At 48.8% G+C, this 27,021-nt stretch overlaps 2 protein-coding genes across 13 annotated transcripts in view; one reads left to right on the plus strand and one right to left on the minus strand.

Annotated features, from left to right (window-relative positions):
* Positions 1 to 9,054, plus strand: part of RABGAP1 (RAB GTPase activating protein 1) — a 169,183-nt gene extending 160,129 nt beyond the window's left edge. For all 7 annotated transcript variants that reach the window (XM_070798118.1, XM_070798119.1, XM_070798117.1 and 4 more), the window contains 5 exons: positions 2,391 to 2,495; positions 3,324 to 3,407; positions 4,073 to 4,144; positions 5,796 to 5,993; positions 7,314 to 9,054. In XM_070798118.1, the coding sequence (XP_070654219.1) occupies positions 2,391 to 2,495; positions 3,324 to 3,407; positions 4,073 to 4,144; positions 5,796 to 5,993; positions 7,314 to 7,436 (582 nt within the window). In that variant the 3' untranslated portion in view covers positions 7,437 to 9,054. The remainder of the gene's footprint in view (positions 1 to 2,390; positions 2,496 to 3,323; positions 3,408 to 4,072; positions 4,145 to 5,795; positions 5,994 to 7,313) is intronic.
* The window catches only part of STRBP (spermatid perinuclear RNA binding protein), a 172,545-nt gene that overhangs the window by 8,193 nt on the left and 137,331 nt on the right, over positions 1 to 27,021 (minus strand). The window contains exons 18-19 of one of the 6 annotated variants that reach the window (XR_002181815.2): positions 23,499 to 23,632; positions 12,158 to 18,069 (exon numbers count right to left, since the gene is read on the minus strand). The exons of 2 other annotated variants lie outside the window; for them this stretch is intronic. Coding sequence is in view for 3 of the 4 variants with exons in the window: in XM_019970787.2 (XP_019826346.1) it covers positions 24,417 to 24,511 (95 nt within the window). In the remaining variant the exon portion in view is untranslated. Of the gene's footprint in view, positions 1 to 12,157; positions 23,633 to 23,654; positions 24,512 to 26,013; positions 26,980 to 27,021 lie in introns of those variants that run through there. 3 more of the 6 variants (XM_019970789.2, XM_019970787.2, XM_019970788.2) reach the window with 3 other exon arrangements.

A 27,021-nucleotide genomic window follows, 5' to 3' on the forward strand; every position in this document is an offset into this window, starting at 1 on the left:
GGAATTCCAGTCGAGCTATTTCAAATCTTTAAAAGATGCTGCTGTTAAAGTGCTGTTCTCAATATGCCAGCAAATTTGGAAAACTCAGCAGTGGCCACGGGACTGGAAAAGTTCAGTTTTCATTCCAATCCCAAAGAAAGGCAATGTCAGAAATGTTCAAACTACCACACAGTTGCACTCCTCTCACACGGTAGCAGAGTAATGCTCAAAATTCTCCAAGTGAGGCTCCCAACAGTACATGAACCGAGAACTTTCAGATGTTCAAGTTGGACTTGTAAAAGTCAGAGGAACCAGAGATCAAATTGCCAACATCTGTTGGATCATCAAAAAAGAAAGAGAGTTCTAGAAAAACATCTACTTCTGCTTTATTGCCTACTCCACAGCCCTTGACTGTGTGGATCACAACAAACTGGAAAATTCATCAAGAGATGGGAATACCAGATCACCTTGTCTGCCTCCCGAGAAATCTGTATGCAGGTCAAGAAGCAACAGTTGGAACTGGACATGGAACAACAGACCGGTTCCAAATAGGGAAAGGAATATGTCAAGGCTGTATATTGTCATCCTGCTTATTTAACTTATATGCAGAGTACATCATGCAAAATGGCAGGCTGGATGAAGCACAAACTGGAATCAAGATTGCTGGGAGAAATACCAATAACCTGAGATATGCAGATGACACCACTCTTATGGCAGAAAGTGAAGAGGAACTGAAGAGCCTCTTGATGAAAGAAGAGAGTGAAAAAGCTGGCTTAAAACTCAACATTCAAAAAACAAAAGATCATGGCATCTGGTTCCATCACTTCATTGTAAATTGATGGGAAAACAAGGGAAACGGTGACAGACTTTTATTTTCTTGGGCTCCAAAATCACTGCAGATGGTGACTGCAGCCATGAAATTAAAAGATGATTGCCCCTGGAAGAAAAACTATGACCAACCTAGACAGCGTATTAAAAAGCAGAGACATTACTTTGCCAACAAAGGTCTGTCTAGTCAAAGCTACTATGGTTCTTCCAGTAGTCATGTATGAATGTGAGAGATGGACTATAAAGAAAGCTGAGTGCCAAAGAATTGATGCTTTTGGACTGTGGTGTTGGAAAAGACTCTTGAGAGTCCCTTGGACTGCAAGGAGATCAAGCCAGTCCATCCTAAAGGAAATCAGTCCTGAATATTCACTGGAAGGACTGATGCTGAAGCTAAAACTCCAATACTTTGGCCATCTGATGCGAAGAACTGACTCATTGGAAAAGACCCTGATGCTGGGAAAGATTGAAGGCAGGAGGAGAAGGGGACAACAGAGGATGAGATGGTTGGATGGCATCACCAATTTGATGGACATGAGTTTGAGTGAGCTCCAGGAGTTGGTGATGGATGGGAAGCCTGGTGTGCTGTAGTCCGTGGGGTCACAAAGAGTCAGACACAACTAGGCAACTGAACTGAATGGCTTTTTGAGTTGCATGGTGTGCCATTCTCAAGTCTCCACTTAAGGCCTCAGCCCCCAGCCCCCTGGGACCTATGCCTCCCAAAGAAAATGTGTCTCAGGAAGTGACGTGGTAGCAGGCGCAGGGACTGTTATACACTTAGCTCCGTGACCTCAGACATACTGTTCAAATTCAGGGAACTACCATCCATTGTCAAAGGAAGCTGCATGTGAGAAGCTTGCAGAGATGCTCCATGTCTAGCTGTGCCCCTGTTCCCCGCCTGCCTTCTCACGTGCTGCCGTCTCTCACTCTTCGGTTATCACTGGACACTCAAGGGTAACGGACCCTGTGGTCAGGGCGGGTGCACCGGTGTCGCTTGGCCCCGTAGATCTGCCCGCCAGGCTTCTGTGAGCTTTAGAAAAACTCGGGTGGAAGATGGCCATTTCAGGTAAGAGAACGAGCGTGCCTGGAAGGAGGTGCCTGCCTTTGTCAGATGAGAACAAGAGCAAAATGCAGAACGTGTTTGATGAAGCAGAGAAAATCCTGAGAGTTCAGAGAAGAAAACCAGAATTCTGAGTCTTCATAATAATGATGGCTGCCTTTTATTGAGTGTCGGCTACATGTTAGCAGAACTGCGCAGAATCCTTTCCATGCCTTCCCTCAGATGAAAACCCTGAAGCTCCGATAGGTTCTCTGTGACTCCTCCTAGTGGCACAAAGTCAGGGAGCGATGGGAGTCGAGGCCAGGCTATCTGATGCCAAAGGCCAGCTCCTAGCCACTGCCCCACACAACACTGGGCAGGAGACGGCCTGGCACTCATGCACGAGTGTGCTCTCGGTGTGACCTCGAGCATATCACAGCCCCTCTCTGGATCAGTTTCCTCCTCATCCTAAAGTTGGGCTATGCTGCATAATTCAGACCCTTTCAGTTCTCACTTTTTCTGTAACAACATCTCTCAAACCTTTCAGGCTGAGGAAAAGGCAGATGCACTGAACAAGGAGCTGCTTATGACCAAACAAAAGTTGATTGACGCAGAGGAAGAGAAAAGAAGGCTGGAAGAAGAGTCTGCTCAGGTATAGGGGGCATCGCCCCTCCCACACTCCTCTATGTCTTGCAGATGCTTGAGAGCTGGGATTTCACTGCTGGCTTCCTCTTGGCCCTGGAGAACTCTGGAGACAACTGGCTTCAGTTTCTCTCCAAAGGCCTTTTTTACTTACTAGGTAAAGCAACATAATGGTTCTTAATAATTAAAATGTAGAAGGAGACAGTGAGGCAAAGCCCACCCTTCCACTGGGGCAGAAGTTCCTGTGTGCCAGCATCTGAGCGTGCCCAAAAAGGTTAGCATTTCTGCGGAAGGAAAGCAGACGTCTCATAATGTGTGGTTCCTCCCCTACTTGCCCTGTCCACAGCTATCTCCCCACAGAGCCAGCTCTGGGAGGCTTGTCCTCAGCACAGCCCCTGGGTAGGAAGAGCTTCAGGTGCTGCGCCCTGGGCAGGCTGGTTCTGCTTCACTGTCCACCTGCTTCTCATCTCAGTCAGGCGACCCGAGGTGAGAGGTGACGGGCATGTGCCACGTAACCCCCGAGGCGCTGAAGGAACAGCCGTGGTCCCATCAGCTTTTCCTCGACCTTTGCTCTGTTACCTCCTCCGCCCAGGGCCCCAGTGTGGGCTGCACTGACAGGGACTTCAGCCAAAGGCCCACCTGAAGCAGGATTTGATGTAGTCGGATGTTCCGACTTCCATCCCGGCATCAGTAGGGTTCGTACTGCTGAGAGAATCGGGAGGAGACAGGAGCGCCCCCTGGGACTGTGGGGTCAGCGCAGCACGACACAGCTCCTGCTGGGGCTTCCTGTCTGTCTCCCTCAACCATCAGTCACCTTTGCTTTTCTTACTGTGCACAGTTAAAAGAAATGTGCCGTCGGGAACTGGACAAGGCAGAATCCGAGATTAAAAAAAACAGCTCTATCATTGGCGACTACAAGCAGGTGGGTCTGTGCCCTGGAAGTGGGCCACACGCTCTGGGCGCTCTGCTCGCCTGCGTGAGAGGTTTCCTTTCCACACCCCAACGTGTGCCCACTCGGCCACTGGCCCTGCAGGAGTCCCTGTGCTTCTGGTCGAGTTACCGTGCTGATTCAGCTGTAAAACAGGGGGACTCGTGACTCTCCCAGAGAATTGTTGTGAGGAGTCCAGAGATTATGTTTGTGGCCCTGGCCTAGGTCCCTCACGCAAGCAGGCACTTAATCCCTGGAGGCCACCCTAGTTCTTGGGAGCACTTCAGACTCCGGCTGCTCGTGTGTGGTCCTGATGGGGAACCACCTGTCCCCCAGCTGGTCCATTCTGACAGCATAACTGAACTGGTCTTGTGCCTTCAGTCCTGGGCTCTCTTGCTGGCTCTGGAGTCTGGCGTGTTTGTGACATTGACCATCGAGTGCACTCTGGCACTGATGGGTTCTCGCAGGTCCTGGGCCAATGGATGCGGAGGTGACAGAGCCAGGGCACCCTCTGCCCACCTGTCATCTGCTCCCTCCCGCTCAGTACTGTCTCAATCCATGGTCCAGCCTCTACTGTGGAATACACCACGAGCCCAGACTGTGCAGATTATGACACTGCTGAAGAGGCTGTCATGTGAATACCATGTTTGTTTCCTTAGATTTGCTCTCAGTTGAGTGAAAGATTGGAGAAGCAGCAGGCTGCTAATAAAGTGGAGATTGAGAAAATTCGGGTAAGTCTTCATTTATCAAAGAGATTTTATCCCCCCTAGTTAATTTAATGGCTGTATTCACAAAAGATTTGGGGAGGGGAATATTCCACCTGGATTTCAAAAGTGAGAGAGGCTGATGCGTGCCTGACGGGGCAGCTGTCGGGGCCTGGCTCAGCAACTGACAGCTCCTGTCTGCCTCTTTCCATTGGGTAGGGGTACAGAGCAGACCAGAGGAGTCCTGACGTTAGACCTCAAGGTGCAGGTGTCCCTGTTCTTTATAAATCCGTACAACGTCCTCCTCTGGATTACTTCACTTTTTAAAAAAACCACATGCAAGAGCCCCTTGACTGGAGGTGTTGTCTGTGACTCCTGCAGCAGCACGCTGAGGCAGAAGGGTCCTGGGGGTGACAGGTCTCACTTGAGGGTGGCAGCTGCAGAGGCCAGGCCACTGCCCACGATTTTCTGTAGCTGGGAACCACTCCCCACGATTTTCCGTAGCTGGGGACCACTCCCCAGGAGTTTCCGTAGTGCGGGGACATCTGCCTCCTACTATAATGGACCCAGATACAGTGAGAACCGGAGTTTGTAAATGTTTTGTTGCCAGTTTCAGAGGTTTTGTTCCTTGATGTTTCTTTATTATTAGACTACTTGTCAACTTTTACTTGTGAATAATTTGCTGAATAATTTGAAAAAGATGAACAATTTACTGAAAGATACTTTACTAACATATTTATAACTGGGTGGACAGAAATGTGGGAGAGTTCGTGACCATGTTTGCATGAAGCAACATTTTACCTGGAACAAGGTGATACTTGGCCTCTATCATAAGCAGTGTTTAACCAGCAGTACCAATTTTTTAAGCAAAATTCATTTTCTGATTCTAAAACTAATAATGTTCATTAAAGAAAATTGGAAAATACGAATAAAGGGGCAGGGGAAGAAAGCCTTATAATCTCACTACCCACAGACTACACCACCATTAACACTTTGGTGTGTGTTCTTTCCATGTTTGTATTTCCTCTAACATACAAATTTTCTTTCAGTCTAAGATACGCATTTTTTTCAAATTTACATCTGAAGTTGGGACATATTTCATAACTAATGGCTTTTGTGGTTTCACTGGCAGAATATTTTCTTAGAGGAAAATGAAATGATGTTTCTTATAGTCATTGCTCTTATTTTCGTGAAATGTAGTGTGTATTTGTAACTAAGCTTTAACGACATTTTCGTGTCCTAGTTCACCCAGCACCATAGCATTTTTACCAAATTATGAAAAATTCCTCAAAACCTTTTCCGAGGCTGCATACTTCCTTGTATAAATACAGCACATCCTATGTAATTTCTTCCAGGAGCTGGATAGTTTATCTCCCTACCTCTTTTCTGTGTCTCTGATTCTGCAGTGAAATTCCTTGTACATAAATCTTTATCTAGTTGCTCCTTTTTCATTTTTTTAGCTAAGATTCCTAGATGTGAAATGACTGGATCAAGACATAACAATATTTGTATTGCTTTTGGTATGTAACGCCAGGTGACTTTTCCAGTAGGTCATCTAACAGTTTACAAAAAGAACGTAGTTTTTCAGAAGCTATAGTGCTCAGCCAGGCTCCCCAGAAAGGAGATGCTTACACCTTCATGTCTCCTTTGTCTCTTCACATCTCACCTTCAATTTCAGCAAAAAGTAGACGACTGTGAACGCTGCCGGGAATTTTTCAACAAAGAAGGGCGCATAAAGGGCATGGGCTCAGCTAAGGAAGTTGTGGATGAGGATACAGATGAGGAGAAGGAAACACTCAAGAACCAGCTGAGAGAGATGGAGCTGGAACTGGCACAGACCAAGCTGCAGCTGGTGGAAGCGGAGTGTAAGATCCAGGTAACAGTTGCAGCCTCGCATTCCCAACCAGCCCTCTGCCCCTGATGCAGGGGGCCCAGGCCTGCATGAGGGTATGATTTTCTGGGGCTAGAAACCCCAGAAATGATATTGACGGTTTGGGGTTTTTTTCCCTTTTATACTTGGACCATAATCCTCCTGGGAAGAAGCCTGTTACTTGTTATTTACTAGTGGATGTTTAATTAGTATTTAGCCTGTCCTAAGAATTGGGCTTTCTCATAATGAGAATTATCCATCTAACTTGGAATCCTTCTGGTGGAGGAGAGAACATATGATTTGAACTCGCAGCTGTACCAGCAAACCCTTTGACATTGGGTTAGTAACCTCCTTACACTTCAGGTTCCTCATCTGCCAGTGGACGTGATGAGGGTCACTCTGATTGTTTGCTTTGAAGACTAAAAAAGCTAATGCACACAAGGGGCTCAGCATGCTGTCTGAGGGCTTCACAATACCAGCTTTTATGTCCCAGCTCCTGTCACTTAACCAGCTTTGTGCCTTAGGACTTATTACCTAATTTATCTGAGCCTCCTTTCCTGAAGAAACTGGGACTTATTTTGGTCATCTTTATACTGCACGGCTAGTTCCGGCAGCACCGTGCTGAGCACAGGGCAGGCGCTAAGCACAGAGCATGGAGGAACCCAGTTTAGGACTAAAGCTGAAGACCTGGTCTCCCCATCACATTCATCACTGGACACCTGCTCGCCCAGGCCCAGTTTCAGCTGCTGGCGCTGCAGAGCTAAGACGCGGCTTGGGCGACTGTCTGGGTAATTAGGAAGGGCCTCACCAAGGGCGGTGTCTGATCAGAGAATGGACAGAGGTTGCAGCTGGTGAAGGGGAGGAGCGCTGAGCCAGCACAGGGCATGGCATGTCCTCTGTGCTGTGCGCCCACAGCACAGAGGGCGCAGTGGGCCTGCCCGAAAGGTCCAGATTGTGAAGCATCTCACATGTCTTGCTAGCAGGTCTAGACTTCTAAGGTGCTTGCTGGAAATTAATGCTGCGTTCTTAGCTAGAGCGTTCGGCTGACTCCAGGTGTGCAGTGGGTAGATGGAGGGTGAGATGTTCAGATGGGAGGCTGTTTCAATAAAAAGATGAGGTCTTAACCAGAAAACGTGCCAAAGCTTTTGGCCCTCCAGATCTTTCTGTGCCAGTTTTGAGAGCTGGGGTGGGGAGCGGGGGTGGTGGCTGTTCCCAGAGTTGTCTCAGGAGGAGACAGACTACACTTGTTGCCTTGGCTCAGCTCTGGGGAGGCAGCGTCCTTTGCACAGGAGACCAGCATCCTCATGTCCATTGTTGCTCTTCCAGGACTTGGAGCACCATTTAGGCCTTGCCCTCAACGAGGTCCAGGCAGCCAAGAAGACGTGGTTTAACCGAACACTGAGCTCCATAAAGACAGCAACTGGGGTTCAAGGGAAAGAGACTTGCTGAGAGCAGCTGCTGCCTCCAGACCCTTCGGAAAACATGACACCTTTTGTTGCCTTCTTTGGCCAGATGTGTGATTCTGTGACATGCCCCAGGACAGAATGTCCGCAAGTCAGATCCATAGAAGCCTGTCAGGAGGTCACTGTGGACCAGAGCTCGTGAGGCCCTCCTCACTGCTGATACTAACAGGCCCGCTGACTCGCCTGCCGCTCTGGACACTCCGAACGTCACTCCTCCATGTGACCTCCGGCCTCTTCCCAGTTAGGTCAGCTCATATCCAGCCCAGCATCCGAGTTGACGTTATCAGAGTTTGGGGATCTTCAGGCTGTTGGTTTTTTTCTAAACCTTTAATTTTTTTTTAAAATACACACACACATACAAATATATATATATATATAAATATATATATATATAGGGGGACGTAGAGCAGGGGATCAGTAACTCAAGTACCTGCTCCAGTGCCAGCAGAGGGTCCTCTGTGTAGACATGGAGAAGCACTTTGTTTAAATAGGAGGGTTTCATGCTTGTAGTTGAAGCCACCTAGTTTTGTTAAACTCTACAATGCACAGGTTTTGGTTCGGCATCACTCACGTTTCTGATCAATTCTATGCAACTCTCATAGTTTCTGTTGTTCTTATTGTTAGCTGCCAAATGACTCCACAGCGCTGGGGCGGGTGACTTGACCGACTGTGAGACTGGGTTAATCGTAACATGGACAAATCTTATTTTGCTTCATGTGTCTGTGTGTGTGTGTGTGTGTGTATAGATATCTTTTTCCCAATGCACCCAACTGACAGTGTTTAAATCCCAGACTAGGACTGATCTGCACAAGTTAATTACGTGGTTATTTGGGCACTTACTGCATTCAAGGTTTGTCGGGCTCTGCTCTCTACCCTGCTGGTGTGAGAGCTGTGAAGAGCACCTTCACTTCAAGGTTCCTAGTGTTTTTGCACAACAGGTTGTACAAGTGAGAAAGACTTTGAGTTCTGTATGTGTGTGAGAGAGAGAGTGTGAATGTAAGGCTGTGCAGACACATGCCAAGAGGCCCGCGTCCTGCTGGCCTGTGTCCCCGCCTGCCTGGGCCCTCCCTGGGGTGAGGCCAGTGCAAGCCTTGCTCTTCGGATGGGCTGCAGGTTCTCACTTCAAAACTATAGAATGGGGGTTTTAGCACCTTTTTTAAAAAAATAACTTTAGACTTTTAATTTATATAGTGATAACGCTGACAGGCTGTCTCGCAGATGATTCTGCCGTCTTCTGTGCGTGCAGTGTGGAGTAGCTGGTTACAAGAGGCACTGGTTTGTATATAAAGAGACTTGGGTGGTTTTGTATCTCTTTTTTCCTGTTGGCTGTATTAACACTTGCTGAAGTCATCTGTGATAAGGGAGGTAACAAGCGGCAACCCCTGATCCCCCCAGACCATCCCCTCCACTGCTGTCTGTGTCCTTGTTCAGTTACCAAAACAGCTATGCGCCCATCTAAAACTAGGTGTGTGGACATTGTGCTAGGGTAGTTTCAGTGTGTCAACTTTATGAATTGAAATATAAACCAGTAAAATTGTATTACTGTTTCTTTTGTTGGTTTTATTTTAACAGCATATTCATTAAATATTTTGGTACAAACAGCATCACTTTGTAAAAACCAGTTTTATCATTACGTGCTCTTGCCCACTTCCTCCCCCGCTCCCGCTCTGGGCTGAGATGCGTGTGAGCAGCCATGCATGCCAGGCCCGTGGCGGGTGGCGGGGTTGGGGGAGAAGACACAGGCTTTGTTCCCCGGGGGCTGCTGCCGGCACCTTCCTCGTGAGCACTGTCCGTCCTGGAGAAACGAAGTGCTATGGTGATGGGTGAGATGCGACTCGTGTGCTACAGGTTTAGGGAAGTCTTAATGGAGGTGAGCGAGTGGTAAGACCTTGAAAGACAAAAGCATCTTACCAGGCCGAGATGGAAGAGGGCACTGCGGGCCCCAGATGTGCACATGCAGGGCAAGCGGCCGAGGGGCAGAAGTGGTCAGTACCCAGACTCTCTGGGAAGAGTGCTCCTTCCGACCACTGCTGGTCTTCCTACGCTGCAGCCCCCCAGGAGGAGGCTCCCAGACGGGCCGTCCTTCACCACCTCACCCACTTCTCTGCAGCAGGAAGAAGAGAGCAGTGCTCCCCGCACCCGACGGCCCCTGCTTGCTTGACCTGCCCTCCACGACCCCGACACCAGTCTCTGGATGAAGCAGGCTGAGCTGCAGGCCCCGGAGAAGGGAAGGCGGTGAGTGAGCCCTGCCCCGTCTTCTCTCCACAGCCCAGATGCAGGCCTGGTACCTGGCAAGTGGCCGGGCTGTGACAGGAGCTCTGCGAAGGCCGGCACAGGGACTCTGGAGGACAGGTGGGATCCCTTTGCTGCTCAAGGCCAGAGGGCACGTTTCTGGGGTCCATGTTCCCGGCCAACCAGGTCGAGAGTCCAGAAGGGCTGGCCTGCCCCTGGCTTTTCCCTGCCCCAGAGTCACAGTGTGAGGAGGATAGGGGCTTGCAGAAATCATCCACTCAGCGGCTGTGCCCTGTCAGGAGAAAGGCACCCCCTTGGCCCATCAACCTTGGCACACCTAAAGTGACCAGGGTCATCCCGAGAGAATGAACAAGCTCCACCTTGGGTGAGGGTGGGCCTGGATGAAGTGGTTTGGTGGTTTGGTGACTGGGAAACGGCTGGAGCTCAGAGTGGGAGGAGGTGCAGAGGTGGTCGCGTGCAGCAGAGGGGCCAGACTAGCCCCCCAGGAAGCTGAAGCAGGGTGTAGGTTTCAAGAAGCCTGGCTGTGAAAGTCAGTTGAGGGGAAGGAGGGTGGTTGGAGGGAACCGTGGTAGGAAGAGCAGTGACTTCGTGCTGGAAAACTGGCATCCTGGTACTGACCACGTGACCAGGGCTCCACTTCCTCCCCGACTGCAAGACATGAGACAGGCTGAGTAGCTTGTTGAGCAGATCTCCAGGGGGCTGCTCGCTGTCAATGCGGGCTGAAGGCAGCTCATAACAAAGGCAGGAGGGATCCACCGCCCGGTCTCCAGGAGTGCCGTCTCCATCTGTTCTGGACTCCAAGTCCTGGCGGCAGGAGAGCACCATGCAGGGAGTGAAGAAAAACCCTCTAGAACTAAACCCCAAACAGCACTCTCAGCTCTGAACTGCCCAGGAGCTGTGCAGAAAGAGGTGGTGCCAGGGGGAGGTGCCAGGCCTCTCAGACCTTTTGGTTCATCTGGATGATGGATGTGTGAAGGGCTGAGGTGCTTCACTTGCTCAGAGATGCATGATTCTGACCCTGGGATTCAGGCCGCCTTCTCAGCTTCATTCGGACAGAGAGTGAGGAGAAGCAGGCAGAGGAGCTCAGAGTGGCTGGGGCACTCAGTTCCAGAACAAAAGGACTGAACGCTCCCTAGCCCTGCCCTTCCCCCGTTGCTGTAGGTGTAGGAACCTGGCCCATGGAGAGGTTTCTGGCCCAGACCCTGCGGTGTCTCAGCTCCCAGCGACCAGCAGGGCAGCTGCTTTAAGATGACCACGTGGGCCGCAGGTGGGAGTAAACTCACACTGCTTCACTGCAGGCACACCGGGGCTTCCCAGTGGCTCAGTAGGAAAGACTGCCTGCAACGCAGGAGATGCGGGTTTGACCCCTGGGTTGGGAAGATCCCCTGCAGCAGTGGTAACCCACTCCAGCGTTTTTGCCTAGAGGATGGACTGGTGGGCTGCAGTCCATGGGGTCACAAAGAGTCAGACACAACTGAGCACGCACGCATGGGCACAGCTGGACCAAAAGCCCTGGGTTCAAGCCAAGCCATGACTCTGGATGCGCGCCTCAAGTGGGAAGGTCACGTCTCCCTCCTGAGTTCTCTGCCATGGCCTCAGCGCTCACCTCTATCTTATGTGCTCCTGTTAAGCTCGGCCCTTCCCCTGTGTTCTCCCTCCAGTTGATGGAACAGCCCTATTAAGTGATGCTGTCCCCAGATGTGAAGGTGAAAGGCTTGCCCGTGGTGACAGGATCTTGGATTTCAGTGCTTTCTACCAGGTACCACCACCACCACCTTCTCTGACCCAAAGCCAGGCAAACAGTGCTCCTCCCGTGAAACCCTGGCTTCAGGGTGGGAGCAGGGCCCCCAGGAGAGAGCAGCAACTGGCTGGCTCCCCTTCTCATCAATGCGCCCACCCATAGCTTTCGTCCACTCACCTGGAGGGCAGCAACAGGCCCTGGCCTGGCTCCCCCAATACCCCTCCCTGGGCTGCCAGGGCATCTTTCTCATTCTTCCGGGGGTGAGCCGAGACCTTAGAGTTACTGGAGCAGTTACTGCAGAACCTCACACAGGGAGCAATGGGAAGAGCGGTTTTTCAAGTTGCTGCCACCATTTAGAAGTTCTCCCTTGGGCAGCTGTCTTTACCTCTCTAAGCCTTAGCGTCAAGTGGGAAACCAGTCAAGAGTAAGACTGAGGCAGGTGTGCGAGATACCGACGCCTAGTCGAGGCAGTGGCCAGAGCTCAGCACTCCCTGTGCCAGCTGTGGGTCAGAGGCTCAGGCAGCATAAACTTGCATCATTAGCAAAGAAGCAGAGTTTCAAGGACTGTAAACAGGAGTAGGGCTGAGGCCTGGCCCTCTGGCAATGGAGGGAAATCCTTCTCCTCAGGTGCTGAGCTGGAGGGTCAACGTGGCTCTGCACTTGACCCTTTCATCAGAGCCAGAGTAAATCCTGCACAGAAAAGTCCAGCCCAGTGCTGTTGAAGACAGAAGCTTTTATTTTTATTCATCCAAATGAGGAAAATGCAACATGTCAGGGCATTATAGACAAGCTGCAGCAGCCAGACAAGAGGGTCAGTCAGTCTGTTAGAGTCCAACACAGTCAGTGTGGAGGAGCCGCAGTGTGGACGCTGCCTATGGGAGTCGGGGTGCAGAGAGTCCCTGTGATGAAGGCCAGGCATCTCTGGGCGAGGCACTGGAGACAGTCCACACGTGCAGGCTGCTGCCTCAGCCTTACAGCTCAGAGTCCTGCGTGTACTCGCCGCCCCAGAGCGGGGACAATCCACGGTGCTCGTATTCGCCAATGTTTTTTTAATATAATACACAACATAGTTATTGCCAAGGACTTTGCACTGCAGTTATACTATGTACACTTTTGTATTCAGAAAAAAACACAGTAAATAGATAACACAGGTATTTTATATAGATTTCTTAAAAGCTATCTTCATCACCAGACCAGAGTGAGAGCAAGTTAGCCAGAAGTTCGACGTCCTACGTGTAACTGTGCAGTAAACCAGAAATGTCTTCTACCCACAGCTACATTTGGCGCCGCCTGAACCCCTGTCCTGGCTGAGGGAGGGCTAAGACTGAGCAGGACCCCTTCCTCCTCTGTAAGGGACAGATGCCCCTTCAACAGCTCAGGGCTTCAGGTCTAGACTGGCTGCCTCCTTCCCAGTGAATTCTGCTCGGGATGGATGAGCAGCAAGTCTCAGCGGCCACCATCCGGGAACCCTACTACATGGCAGGCAGACCAGGGTGCCGGGACTGGGGGGCCAAGAGGCCCGGCCCACCTGCCTCCCTCCTGCACGTGGCCTGGCCCCACCTAGAGCTCCTTTAGGAGACCTGCCTTTTCCTCAACATGTGGCCGGGCCCCAGCCACTTAGACAAAGATTCAGCACAGCTGGGCCACCCGGTCCCCAGTCAGCTGAGCTCACAGGTACCGAGGGGACAACAGGCTCCACCACTGCTGAGAGCTGTAGTTAATGACGTCTGCCTGAGGCAGGTGGCTCACGACTCATTCAGACATCACGAGAGACAAAGGCGCCCCCTGACCAAGCATTCCCTTTGCGGCCTCAAGACCCTGGAAAGGAAGTCTGTCTGGAGGTTGACACCAGGTCATGAGACATCGGAACCACCCTTGATCCCTGGGACATGTGGAAAGGCCCCTGCCTCCTGAGAAGCCACCACAGTAAGGAACAAGGGGACCAGTGGTACTCCATGTCCGCATAGAGAACCCCACCGCACCACATAGGGCCGGCCTGGCAGGTGAAAGAAGAGGTATTTCAGGAACCTGACTGAACTCCCAACTGTCCCTCACGCAGGGGCCATCATCACTACCTGGGCATCAGGGCCGCAGCTGAGGGAGCCGGTGAGGTGAAGAGTCAAGGAGGCTCAAAGGTGCAATGCAAACAAGGAAAGGAGTGTAAGCTGAACCACAACTTAAGCCCGAGGGTGTTAGTGAGGAGAGGTGCTCATGCCATCCTGAAGGGAGCAGAGAAGAGGCTGGATACTGGGAATTAGGTTCAGCGTCCTTGATAATAAAGTACAAGTGGAGAAGACAGTCTTCTAGCTGTCTATGACTCATTTCCCTAAACAAAAATTTTAAAAAGTCTTCCCAGAACAAATATTTAGGTTAGATTCAAAAAAGAACTTTAGACCATCATCTGTTTCCCTAAGCAGGAAAATGAGACAGATGGTATCAAGGTCAGGACCATGGGCTAGGACAGGGCGACTCCACAAGGGTCTGGGTGCCCCGACACGAGTAAGCCTCCCTGTGAGGCCAGAGCTGCCGTGCAAGGATACGCCTGGTGCCAGAGCCAGCTGCACCTCTGGAAGATACGAGCCACATGCGTTGGAGTTACCTACTGGCATCCCAAGAGACCCACCAGGAGCCAGATGAGCCCAGCAACAACAGCGTGTGTGCCCTGCAGCCATGACTTCACAGCGACTATTTCCACCACCCTCACCTGATGCCACAAGCTCACTCAAGCGGGCAGTTCCTTAAAGTCCCCCACCAGTATGAGGCCTTTCCCACATCTGCCCAGCAGCTCAGGCAGCACCAAACCCCTCACCTGCTGGCTCCACCCCCAGAGGACCCACAGGCCACGTGAGGCTGGCCACACCCCCTCTCAGCTGGGGGCCTTGTCTCCTGAGCTGCAGGGGAGCCTCACCTACTCCCACAGGCGTCCACGCAGGCACTCATGCGATTCTGAAGCCAGCACCCTCCTGACTTCCATCCACATCACAGGAGAATGCTGGCAGCTCATAGCTCTGAACGTCACCTCGGTGCTCAGTCAACAGCTGTGCCCTTCGTTTGCCTAGAAACATCTCTGAGGGAAAACACCGTGGCCAGTAGAAAGCACTTGGTTTTTTTCATTGCCCCAACTTCACAGAGCACCTTGGGGCAGGCACCGTGTCCGATTTGCAGTCGTCCCTGGCGTCTGGGATGCACCTGAGCAGTGACTGCTCCAGCCTGTGCATCCCGCCTCAGCAGTTCACAGGCTTCATCTCCCTCCCACTCCTGCATAAGGCTTTCTTGCCAGGTGACTCCATTATGAAGCGAGGGAAGCCCGTCCCTAGCATTTTTCACCCTCATACACCAAGGCCCTCAGCCAGCATTAGACTAGAGACAAGGTTTCACTGATGTTGCCCTTGTAAGGGACTTCTGAATAGCAAGAGAGAAGCAGCACAAAGGTGGCAGACGTGGCCATGTCAAAAACTGGGCCCCTCATGCCACCGGCAGTCAGAAAAGCTGTCTGACTCGCAGGCCTCCCCTTCCCACTCGAGTTCCAACACGGTAAGCAAACTGGGTGAAAGTCCAGACTGTAACAAGCCTGATCTTCCCCAAGCAGAAGATCTTTCTAAAACATGTCTGTCATCATGGCACCGTCCTGAGCACAGCCTCCACACGGCTCCCTAGCACCCTTAGCTCACACGTTCCTCTCCGGAGCTGGTCACCGTGGCTTTCCCTCGTTTCAGCACCCGCTCCCCAAACAGGACCCACCTGAGCTCAAAACCTGACGTCCTTCTGGGCAAGAGCTACACACCTAACACATGCAGGAAGCCTTGTGGGAAGGTGGATGGGTCCAGGCAGCAGATGTGAGGAAACTTCCAGTCATGATTATGCCAGAGGGACTGGAAAGCAGGAACTGGAGAAGTGTGGCCCACAACTGTCTGTACACTGCTCAGCTGCTACAACGGCAGCACGGAGTGGCCATGACCACCGAACAGGCTATACAGCCTGAAAGACTTACCGACACCAAGCCTAAGGCAGCGTCCACGTTGTGACAACGTGGAAAGGCCCACTGGGCTGAACAGAGAGACTCCCGAACATCCCAAAGGCTTGATGGGCTGTGTCTCAGTGAACATTGACCTTTAGGGCTCTGACAAGTGCTCAAACCACCACTGCCTCTTGCTCCCCAGCAGAGCTACGGAACTGCAGACGTGCAGAAGCACCACCCTCTCCCCACCAACTCCTCCGAGCTCCCTGCCCACCTAGGCAGAATGAGCCAGAGTTGGCAGAACAAAACAGGCCCAAAGCAGATTTACTAGTAATCTTTAAATCCCACCTTTTCCTCTTTAAAGTACTTGTAGAACAACTGCATACCTCCCCTGGCTAAAGGCCTTTCTCTACAGATGCTGAATCCAAGGGACTCCACCCCTTGCCAGGTGAAGAGGCCTAAACATTACTTTAAAAAGCAGAAGCCCCTGTACCAATCAATGACCATCCAGTACCTGCCACTCCCTTGATGGGCAAACTCAGCAGAGCCGGCTACAAACCTCTCCATCCATCACCAAAAAGCTTCCCAGAGAGCACAGGAGGGGCATGGGGCGCCACGCCCACCAGACTCCCACTTCCTGGCCCAATGGAGGCAGTCTCTGCCACCCCCCATTCCTATGTTAGTCTCAGGCATCACCATCGTCCGTCACCTACTGCAGAGGGGCCCCTCGTGCCCTTGCTGGGTGTGGGTTCCTGTGGTTCCCTGGCCCCACAGCCTCCAGCCCAACCCAGGCAAGGAGCCTGGACGTGAAGAAATGCCCTCCCTGCCTCTCAGCCCGCTGGCTGCCTCCCTCAGCCAGCCGCCATCCTTCACCAGAGCACCTGCATCAGCCTCTCCGTTCAGTCCGTCCTCATCCAGCTGTCCAAACTGACCTCCAGAGTCCTCTCACCATCCTGGAGGATGGTTATCACTGAGGGCAGAGCACCTTTCACAGAGTGGCCCCAGACTGCACACCCATGTGCCACATCACCTTCCTCGCCATCCCAGTTCCATTAACAAGCACCTCCATGCTGTCCCTTCTGCACACACCACACGGCCCTCGAGACCTGGCTGCCCCACTGGGCCCGTGGATGCCCGTCTCTGCAGGAAGCCTCGGCTACCTCCCTAGAGCCCCTCAGTTCTCAGTCTGCGCAGGCCTGGCTCTGCTCTGGGATGGAATGGGAGTCCCTCTCGCAAGCATCCCCCTGCCTCCTGGGCTCCTTGGTCGGGTTTCACCTTCTACTCGGCTAAGCCGAAAATCCTGACATTTTCTTCAGCGGCTCCTTCTGCCCCAGCACAGCGTGATTAGGAGGAGGAAGTGACAGTGGATGTTTCCATATATCCATGTGCCCAGGACGGGAGACATGGTCCTGGGAGTGGCAGCAGTCTCATCAGCCTTCTGTGCTGACTACACTGAGGACCGGGCTCCACGTGGCCAGGAGACCAGGACTGTGTGGGCAAGAGGCCAGCTGTGCAGGCTGTCAGTTTGCAAAGAACACGGATGTGATCGGTGACACTCCCAAGACCACTTCTCCCCTCTTGGGCACATGCATTTATTGGAAACACTCACTGCCACCTTAACTGCCCAAATGGCTGCACCAGAACCACCTATCCCCTTCTGGAGCCACATACGACAAGTAAACAGAAGCCATCAGAATACCTGGCAGAGAGGTCCACAGTGTCTCCACATCTGCCCTTCACCAGCCTCATCTCTCTCTCTCGAGGTTCCTTCCGCTTTTCTGAGCTCCTCAGGGACCACCTTCCAGTTGATGTGGGAGAAGGGACTCCCCTCGAGGGTGATGGCACAGCCACCATACTTTCCATAAAGCTGCCTCCACAGATGTCAGAGAGCTGAGCAATTTCTGAGATCAGCTACAGGCTAGAAGGGCCCAGTGAGACCCTGGCCCCAGAACTCTGGAAAGGTGACTGAGGACGACCCCTTTAGTTAGAGCAGCAGAGAAGGCCTAGCCAGAAACAGGACTGCAGACAACCAGAACGTGGATGAAGCTCAACAAAGAAAAAGCACCTGTCAACAGCATATCCCTTCCCCTCATCCAGTGCCTGGGGGGCCTCTCCAGTGGCAGTTACTGGTTTGCACGTATCCCAGGGTTCTGTTATGGTACAAAAGTGGGTCTGTGGAAACAGCGGTGCAGCTGACAAAACGAGGACAACGCGCAGGTCGCGGGGCCCAAGGATGGGTGTCAGCCACCCTGCCCAGGAGCCAGCTGGCATGTCTGAGCAGCCAGAGAAGAAAGAATCTGAAGTCTGCTTTCCTTCTTCTCCCCTGGTGGGGAGGAGGCAGGAGTCAGGGAGAGCAAGCTACACAGGATATATTCCAGAAGTCTGGAAGAAAGATAAGTAGGATGAATGCATCACAAAGAGGAGAGGAAACTGTTGCCAAATGGTTTTGGAAAACAGGACAGGCAGCAGACTGGACTGCCGACACCAGCCCTAGTGTGAGCACAGTGCTATCGGAATGGGTGGCCCGGGACACTTACCAGCTATGTGATTTTGGGCAGGTCGTTTTGTGTAAGCCTCTATTTCCTCATCTGTCAAAGGAGAGAACTTCTAGATCCCACAGTTGTGGTGGTGTTCAGATCTCCTCCCTAAGAAAGGCTTCTGTGAACTCTAAAAACAGAAGAAACGGCCTTGCCTCCGTGTGGTGGAAACTCACTTATTAGGAGCCGCAATGCTTTGCCACAAATAAGCTGGGTGGTTTTCAGAGTCTCTTGGCTTCAGTTTTCTTGTCTGTGGAGAGGGAACCACATCCCTGCGCTGCTGCTGCTCCGAGCGGGACCATCAGGGCAGGGCATGGTGGCAGCCAGGAGAGGACTCTGCTGCTGCCACACACACGGGGGCCAGTCTCTCCACAGGCCACGGCTCGGGGGCTCCTGCAGTCTGGGCTGAAGAGAAGGTTCTTCTCCCTGATCCCCTCCAGGATTATGGCTCATGGCTCAGAAAAATGGCCAGCTGTCAAGGACAGCAGTGACTTGGGGTCAGGGAAGACTCTCTCCCTGAAGAGGATTCTGTATCCATCCCCATACCCCCCGGACCCTGAGCAGAGATCCAGCCGGCACTAACCTGCTGAGGAGCTAGTGAGGGGCCCATGGCCTTCCCTGAAGCCAAGTCCAGGGGCCACTCCTGGTGGGCAGAACAGGCCACTGCAACCTGTCCCCACCCCCACCTCTGCCCAGCACTTGCCCAGGGCCACCGCTGCCCCAATGAGCCACACCTCGCCAGCTCTCCTTCAGAGTCTGGCTCCGACATCCCCACCTCCAGTCTCAGGCCAGACAGCTTGTACTCAGAAAGCATTAGCTGAATGAAAACATACACCTCAATTTCTCACTAATATTCAAACAGAAAAACAAGCCTCAAATACAAAAGCTTCCTCTGTTTATACAGCCACACCTCAGCCTTCCAATCTATCTTTCCAGTCACTCTAAAAGAAAATAGCCCTATTTTCAGCCAGGATACTGGTCTAAAATGACCTCAAGTTAAAGCCTAGCCTCCAGCACAGATCCAAGGATTGGCCTGAGCCTGTGAGCTCCAAAGACCCCATGACAGTGAGGCCCTGGCTTGTGTTCAGGCCCTTCACAGGCGCTACGTGGCCCTGCCTCGCTGCCCACACACCACCTTCCTGTCACCCAGCATGCTTTCTCACTTTCTTTTAATCCACAGCTTGGTGCTGCAGAAAAAGGCATGGCACTTAAAGCCTCTGGGTTTCAGTCCCGACTCTAGCCCTTCACTCTGAGCATCAGTTTTTTTCATCTGTAAAATATACCACCTTGAAGAGGGTTGAGAAGAAAAATGTCCAAGTGCCTGGCACACACAAGATACCAATTTTAGCGTCTTTCCTCCTGCTCGCTCTTCCATCCACTGCTGCCCAGAGGCCCCCCAGATGAACTGACTTGAGGGCTACCAGTAACTACTTGGGACATTCAGCTAACATGTGAATGCAGAGACTGTTCTTCCATATGGCACAAAAGGATCAAGGGAGGAGAAAATGAAGCAAAGCCTAGAGAAACCAGGCGCCTAGGCAGCGCCAAGAGAACACCCTCCCGGCAGTGGCTCATTCCCTCACCTCCTTGGGGCCATGAGCAGCGAAAAGATGACTCGAGACCACATCTCCAGTTAGGAGACGTGATCTGACTCTCAAGCAGCCCGGGCAGATGGTGGCAATCCCCATGCTACCCACCAGCAGAGACAGCAGAGTTCTGCCAAGAAAGACCCTCCTTAGAAGGGCCTTAGAAGTAATTAAGGTGTTACCTACTGATTGGTCAAGACAAGACAAAACAAACAAAACCCCGAGGGCTTCCCACAGAGTTTATTAATGAGGCAAGGATCCCACTCAACAGCCACAGCAGTGGAGTGGGGTCACTTCTGCCAAGGCATCACTTACACAAATATTTCTTGAATTTAAGAAAAACCTCCTGACTGCAAATCTATCTTACTTGCCTTTAGAAGTAACAGTTCTGTCTACACAGTTTTTTTAACCTCAGAACATCACCAAACTCAGTCTGCATTCCCCACTCAGCTCACCTCCACAGGCAGAGAGGTGCGGCCACAACCTCCAGAGGCTCCTGAGGTTCAGTGCGGACACATGTGAACCAGAGACACGAAGATGCTCACCCTTTATTCAGTCCAGCCATCTATATCTATATCTATATCTATATATATCTGCTGCTGCTGCTGCTAAGTCGCTTCAGTCGTGTCCAACTCTGTGCGACCCCATAGATGGCAGCCCACCAGGCTGCCCCATCCCTGGGATTCTCCAGGCAAGAGTACTGGAGTGGGGTGCCATTTCCTTCTCCGGTGCATGAAAGTGAAAACTGAAAGTGAAGTTGCTCAGTCGTGTCCGACTCTTAACGACCCAATGGACTGAAGCCCACCAGGCTCCTCCGCCCATGGGATTTTCCAGGCAAGAGTACTGGAGTGGGGTGCCATTGCCTTCTCCGATATATATATCTATATATATCTATATATAGATATGTATTTTTTTTTTTTTTTTTTTTGCTGAAAAGCAACTTCCCAGCTGTGTCCAGATAGATAAATGGGTAGAGAGACAGATGTGTAACAGGTAGAAGGGAGGCCTTATGTGGTGATAAGCACAGGGTTTTTTAATCCCCAGAGTGTTGCAGGAAACTGTAGAGAGAGAAGCGCAGAATGCTGTTTAGAGAAGCATCTGCATCGACAGCCTTCTAAGCCTGTCTCCCAGTCTCCTTTTTCTTTTCTGTGCTTTATGATAACTTAGTTTCTACCTGCCAAATAAATGGTGAGCTCTGAATGTCAGATTCTGGGGCTAACTGTAGTCACACAGTTTTTTTCTTACTAATGCAAAGACAGGGAACTTGGAATCAGCTGGCTGACATTGTAAGCTCAGCCCCTTTGAAGTTCCAAGCTCACCTAAATCCCAAAGCAAGTATTACAAACTCCTGGCAGCAGACTGTCCAGTGACTGACTACCACGCAAAAACACAAGCATCTTTATCCAGCGTGGACCTGCAGCCACCTCCCAAACCACATCTCACCAAGTGTTCGCTCTGTGTCTATCTGACCCTAAGATGCTAGGAGTCCTTTCCCAAAGCCAGGGAGCACCCCAAACCTGCGTACACGAAGCAACCCACACAGTTCCATCCAAGCGGACCACGCACCTGCTTCTCCACTCCCTGTCAGCACAGCCTGGCCAACCACGGTAAAAGCAGTCAACATTTACTGAGCACTTCCTATGTACCAGGTACCATTCAAAGCACTCTGTGTATTAACTCATTTAATTCCAAGACCCTACAGGAATTTGCTGGAGGGAGAGGAATATACTCTGGCCCAGAGTCCCACATGGTTTCTATTCTCTATTTCTAGCTGTGCTGTAAAGCTTACATAACCTAATTTGCATTACAGTGCTATTTTTAAAAATCTCCAAAGATCACTGCTTCAAGCATCAATGGAAGCTGTTAGCTCTTACCTAAAATGATAATGTGGAAAAGGATATCTATTCTTACAACTAAGTCAACTTCAATCCTTGACTAAAACAGACTTTCTGGAAGATGCTATTAGGAAAGGAAGGAACTTACATAAGAAGTACTAGCTCTGTAAATAGCTGCTAGAGAGGAACACATCAAAAGTGAACTCGCTGCAGCGGTAGGTAGTTTCTTGGCTCTGCAGGTGGTTACTCACCACCCATCTCCCTTCTTGGCCTCCTAGTAACACTGAGAAGTCTCTGGTCACTGAATGGCATGGCCTCAGATGGTTACAGAGAAAAGTCTGAATACAACAGAAGCTTTCTTGTTCTGGGCAACCTCAGAGGGACCACCCCCACCCCAGCACCATCACCAGGCAGGCAGGGCATACGCTGAACAGGAGTCATTTCAGGAGGCCGTTCACAGAGCAGGCGGCTGGTTCTCAGATGAGGACTCTAGGTTGCTAGAAATCTAACTTTTGGGGAAAGGGGAGCAAATCTCCTTAGTTCACTCCTCTCTCTCACTACTAAAGATTTACCTCCCATTGCAGTTATTAATGAAACCCAAGACAGGGAAATAATAATGAATGACTGATAATAAGAGTAAAATTCCCCTCACTTGTCACTGAAAAATGATTAGTGCTTAAATTAACCACTATTCTTTGCTACACTATAAAAACTGCTTTAAAAGGACTGGGCTATTTGTTATTCATTTCCTCATTTATGTGGATAGAGGTGCATGAACATAAACCAGAGTACGTTTCAGGCTCTCAAAACTGTCAGGGAAATATTTTAAATGAATCAGTTTCCAAATGATGTCCATTTCAATGATATCAGAGGGCCCATATTATTAAATAATTTATAAATGAACTATTAACTAAGTTAATTTTCTCCTGACACTGCTAATGTGTTGTCTCCCAACCTAGGAGATTTACAGTAGGCCCAACTCCATCAAAAAGACACCCTCTGACCTAAAAGGTCCCCAGTGGGTGGAGCCTGTGTCACCAGAATCCAGAGAAGAACCTGGTACGTAGGGGCTCTCGGTTGCTTGTTCAGGACTGGAATGTTCTTGGTACTAGTCACCTAGGCCTCATACAAACTTTTACAGATGCCAAAGCCACATTCAACATACATACAGATTCTGTATGGGAAAAAAATTGTCCCAGCAACCTTCAAAGTTAGTAGGAAAAAGAAAACTGCTACTTAGAGACAAATATAAAACATAAGCTTCATTTTAATCTATATATATATATATGTATATATCAAATACAACCTTAGCACAGAACATCTAATACAAATGAAATGCATTTATGGAATACACTAAATGAAGCAAATCCTTTTCAAAATATTTGGCCTAACCATATTTTTTAAATTAACCCCATGATGGTGAATAGGTAGGAAATAAATCATCTATCTAACCTGGAAAAGATGGAATTCCTTACATCTATTTGGTCTCTGCACACCAGGTATTCACCACTCTGAGTCTTAACATACTTGGTTCTGGAAATAGTTTAACTCAGTCAATTATATATTTTTCCATAGTTACCTTAATATTTTGGTTTTTTCATTTTCTATTGCTTTTTTTTTATGGCTTCTTGCTGCTGTTGTATTAGGGCATACAACACAGATCAGAGATATTCCTTTCTCAGAGAACTCTCTGAGAAATTGGCACTTTGAGCCTCAGCTTCTGTTGCAGCTACACATAAATGGGTCCTGCCGGCACTGCTCCCAATCTCGCTGCTTACGAAATTCTAGCACTTTGGCTGAAAGAGTGCCCTGACGTTAAAATCTTAGGTGAACACATCCCACCACCAAATTCTTTTGTTTAAACAGATAAGTGTGTGTAATTCGCATATATGTTATATCATAATTTCTATACACATACACACACTTAGTGAAATGTCTCTTGAATACAAATTACAAGGGTATTATTAAAAAACAAAATGCTGAAAATAACTCTTTTACATTTAGATCATAAAAAATTTTAAAGTAATGTGATGACAGAAGACCCAAGAGATCAAATACATCATATATGATTGTCATATATGCATGTTGTGTTCATTGATTTTTAATTTTCTCTTTAATCAGAAAATAAAAGAGCTTACCTTTGTATACTGAGACCACAGCTTACAGTCACTATATCTCAGCCTATTTTATACAAGTGATATGGCTACGAAGGTCCGAGGAGAACGAGAATAAAGTGAGATAAACGTGCTGAAAACTGCTTAAAAGTATTAACCTGAAATACACAGAGGGTCCAACACCAGTTTTAAAAATACATTAACGAGGTATTCCCAGCTCTTCAATTAATAACGGTGACTGACTGATTCATGATTTTCAAACATTTCACCAAAATTGTAAAAAAGAAGAAAAGGCTAATACCAGCAAAATCTATCAGTGGTTTGTTCCCCAGGTTAACAATTTGAGAGCCTACAAACGACTCAAGGAGCCCGCGCATTCCCGCACCGTGCGCTGCGTCTAGTCAGCGTGAGGTATGTCGGGAATCTATTGGACCGATTACCTTGCACAAGATACGGGGCGCACCCGCAGCCTCAAGAAACATGGCTGCAGGCTACCTCCCTGGCTGGGTGCCAGCCCCCATGCAGAGAAATATGGCTTCAAGGAGGACCCCTACCTCTGAGGAATTATAATAGCACTAACTGACGCAGTCAGGAATGCAACTATTCACTTTATGTGCTAAAAAAGTTTAAAAATTGTCAGAAGATAGCACAGCTCATACACTAATTCTAAGTTCTACACTGGTCTGTAGACTCCCTGACCAAAGACTAGGCTAGGAGGGGTTAAGTATATCCAGGTATTGCTAGGTTTCCAAAGGAAAAGTTTTCAAACAGACACCGTGGCTTTGAATAAAGTATTGCTCTTCTTTAAAATGCTCAGTCACTGCTTTCCAAAAGGAGGTGTCAAGAGTGCTGTGTCTGAAAGCTGGAAAGCCTCAGGGGGTCACATTTCTCTTAAGATCAAGACATAGAAATTGCCATTTCAAGCCAGACAACCTGATGGTTCTAGAAGTCAGAGAAGAAATCTTGAGGGCCCAAGTGAATAATAAATGGTGCGACGCTCAGAGGCTGGCAATAGGGGCTGTCAATGAAAAAACCACCTACAGTGGAGAAAAGAGCAGAGAAGCAAAACTTGGTGTTAATGTCACAGAATTTGGTGAAGCCAAAAGCTTCATTTGTATTTCTCTGCTCTTTCAGCTGTAAGTGGAATTTTCATTACAAAATGAAGGGGTGGGACGGGCAAAGGGGGGTGGGGGTGGGGGAGGACACTTAATCCATTACAAAATTTAAACAGTTGAACTTGCATGGTTACCACTTCTAACAAAGGACTGACAGCTCGATTATTTTAAGTAAAGCAGAGAAATGTCAAAGTTTGCAGCAACTGGGCAGGTTTACAAAACATGGTTAGTAACTTCCAACAAACAACAAATTAAAAATTAAAAAAAAAAAAGACTTGGTAGAAACCATTTGAAATGACTGCCATCATGGTGGAAAAGAGCACAGCTCCCTTTGCACCGTTACAGAGGGGTTACAAGTCAGCTACTTTGAAAGAATTTTCTAAAGAGAAATCTCCAGAGAGATTCCAACTTGGAATGCAAATTTGACAATCAATTTCAAATAACAATACAGCTGCAGCTGCCAATTAATAGTATTCCATAAACAAAGAGGGCTGTTGTAAATAATTAAGAAAAACTGGACACTACCAGCCATGCTTTTTCTTCTCAGTGATGGCTCTGTTTCATCCATGGGTCAGCAAAACAAATCAATGAAACATGAAAACTCCCAGCTGAGATGGGCCCTCTTGTGTAGGTCTAGCCACTAATGCACAGGATGAGAATGGTAAGTTCACAGCTACTTCCAGCAAGTGATGAGGTTTTATTAAAGTATCACCCACCACTGATACAGACAAAAGGTCAAGGAGCTGAAGGAACAGACAAGCTGTGGTGTAAAAATCAGATATGTGATTAAGTAACACTAACATTTATTTTCAACTGCCTGTTTCATGCTTGTTTAGTGGTCCCAGAGAAATTGGGTACATAAATTTGCCATATTTTGAAGCCCACTCTCAGCGATGAGCACTATTCAGCTCCAAAAGACAGAAATGAAGAAAGAGGAGGAAAGCTAATTCAAACTAAAAATGGACAATTTTAAGACACAGCAACTTGTAGATATCAACACGGAACCACAATGTTGCCTTCATGGGGGTGAGTACCTTAATGAAACCATTACCTTCTAGTAACATCATAGGCTTCCAAAGGAGGTGAGAATGCAAGTGGAAGACTTAGGTCTGCACCCTTATAGAACAGCACAGTGTTACCGACTGATCATTTTTCACCAGCTTAATCAGGTGTCTTAAAAACTAAATGCTGACCCATGGCTGAAACGTGTCACTTTTCACAGCAGCACTCAACAAGAACTGGGACAATCGAAGAGCAAGTTTTTATGGGGACCCTGTTGCTGCTTTAGATTCTGATGTAATTGAAGAGGATAAGAGACCCTTCAATGAATTCCAGAAAAATTGCTAATCTTCTATCTACATGAAAAAAGCCAGGGAGTGAACACAGTATCTTACAGAGTGAAGAAGGCCACAAGAACGAGAGGGTCATTGATGGATTAATTTATTATTTTTTAAAACTTGGAAATTCGGAAACTAAAATAATCACATTCCTCCTTCCCCATCTCTGGGTAGTGCCATCATTTTAATAAGCCATTGTCAGATAACAGAATAAACCTTTATCGGGGGATGCCCTTGTACAGCAGGAGTACAAAGGGCTTACAAAGTAAATAGACGGGCTCAAACTAACAATCGTCTTTGCTTTGTTTTATCAGTTTACTTACAAATGAATGGGTTTCTAGGGCTAAGTTATTAGTTTTCAATTCTTTATAATTTGATACCAAAACATATCAAAAATAATAAGCTAAAACAATATTCAAACCCATATTTTATTGGCTTTAATTACACACTTCAATATTTACAAAGTTAAAGTTTAAATGAAAAGTCTCTATTGTATTAAAAAAAATAACTACAGCCCGAATTAAAGTGCCCTGGGGCAAATACAGATCAATCAGCTAAGCATCAGTGACTGCGTCAGGAACCAGGCAGTACTCTTGTGTTACAACAAAGCAGTTTATTTGTGATCAGTGTTTGAGACTCTATACATCCTTCACAAATTTAATTTTACATAATCTGATATTCCTCTTAAAACTTAAACTTTGAACTGCTAGACTTATTTCCCTAGAACAGAAGGGCTGGTATAAGTTATTTTCCGGAAATGAGGTACCGTTTCACAGAACTAGTTTCTTTTTTGTTTGTTTTCAAGTTTTAGAGAACTAAATTTGCATTTGTTAAAATCAAAAAGTAGGAAAAGATGTTCTTTACAAATAATTTTGATCAAGTATGTGTTCAAAGAAAGCAGGATAAAAAGGCTTTTTCGCTAACATTCTGTATGTACTGGGTTGTTGTTGGAATAGGAATTAGCTTCTGTCATTTGCTAAAAGAATGAGTAGTGGGGAACAGGATATGTTGGGAATTTCATAACGGGTAACAGAACCATTCTCTTGGGTAAACCTACAGAGAAAAGAAACGGAGAGGACTCCAAATAAGTTTAAT

Source organism: Bos indicus, chromosome 11, assembly GCF_029378745.1.
Source record: "Bos indicus isolate NIAB-ARS_2022 breed Sahiwal x Tharparkar chromosome 11, NIAB-ARS_B.indTharparkar_mat_pri_1.0, whole genome shotgun sequence".
Taxonomy (NCBI): domain Eukaryota; kingdom Metazoa; phylum Chordata; class Mammalia; order Artiodactyla; family Bovidae; genus Bos; species Bos indicus.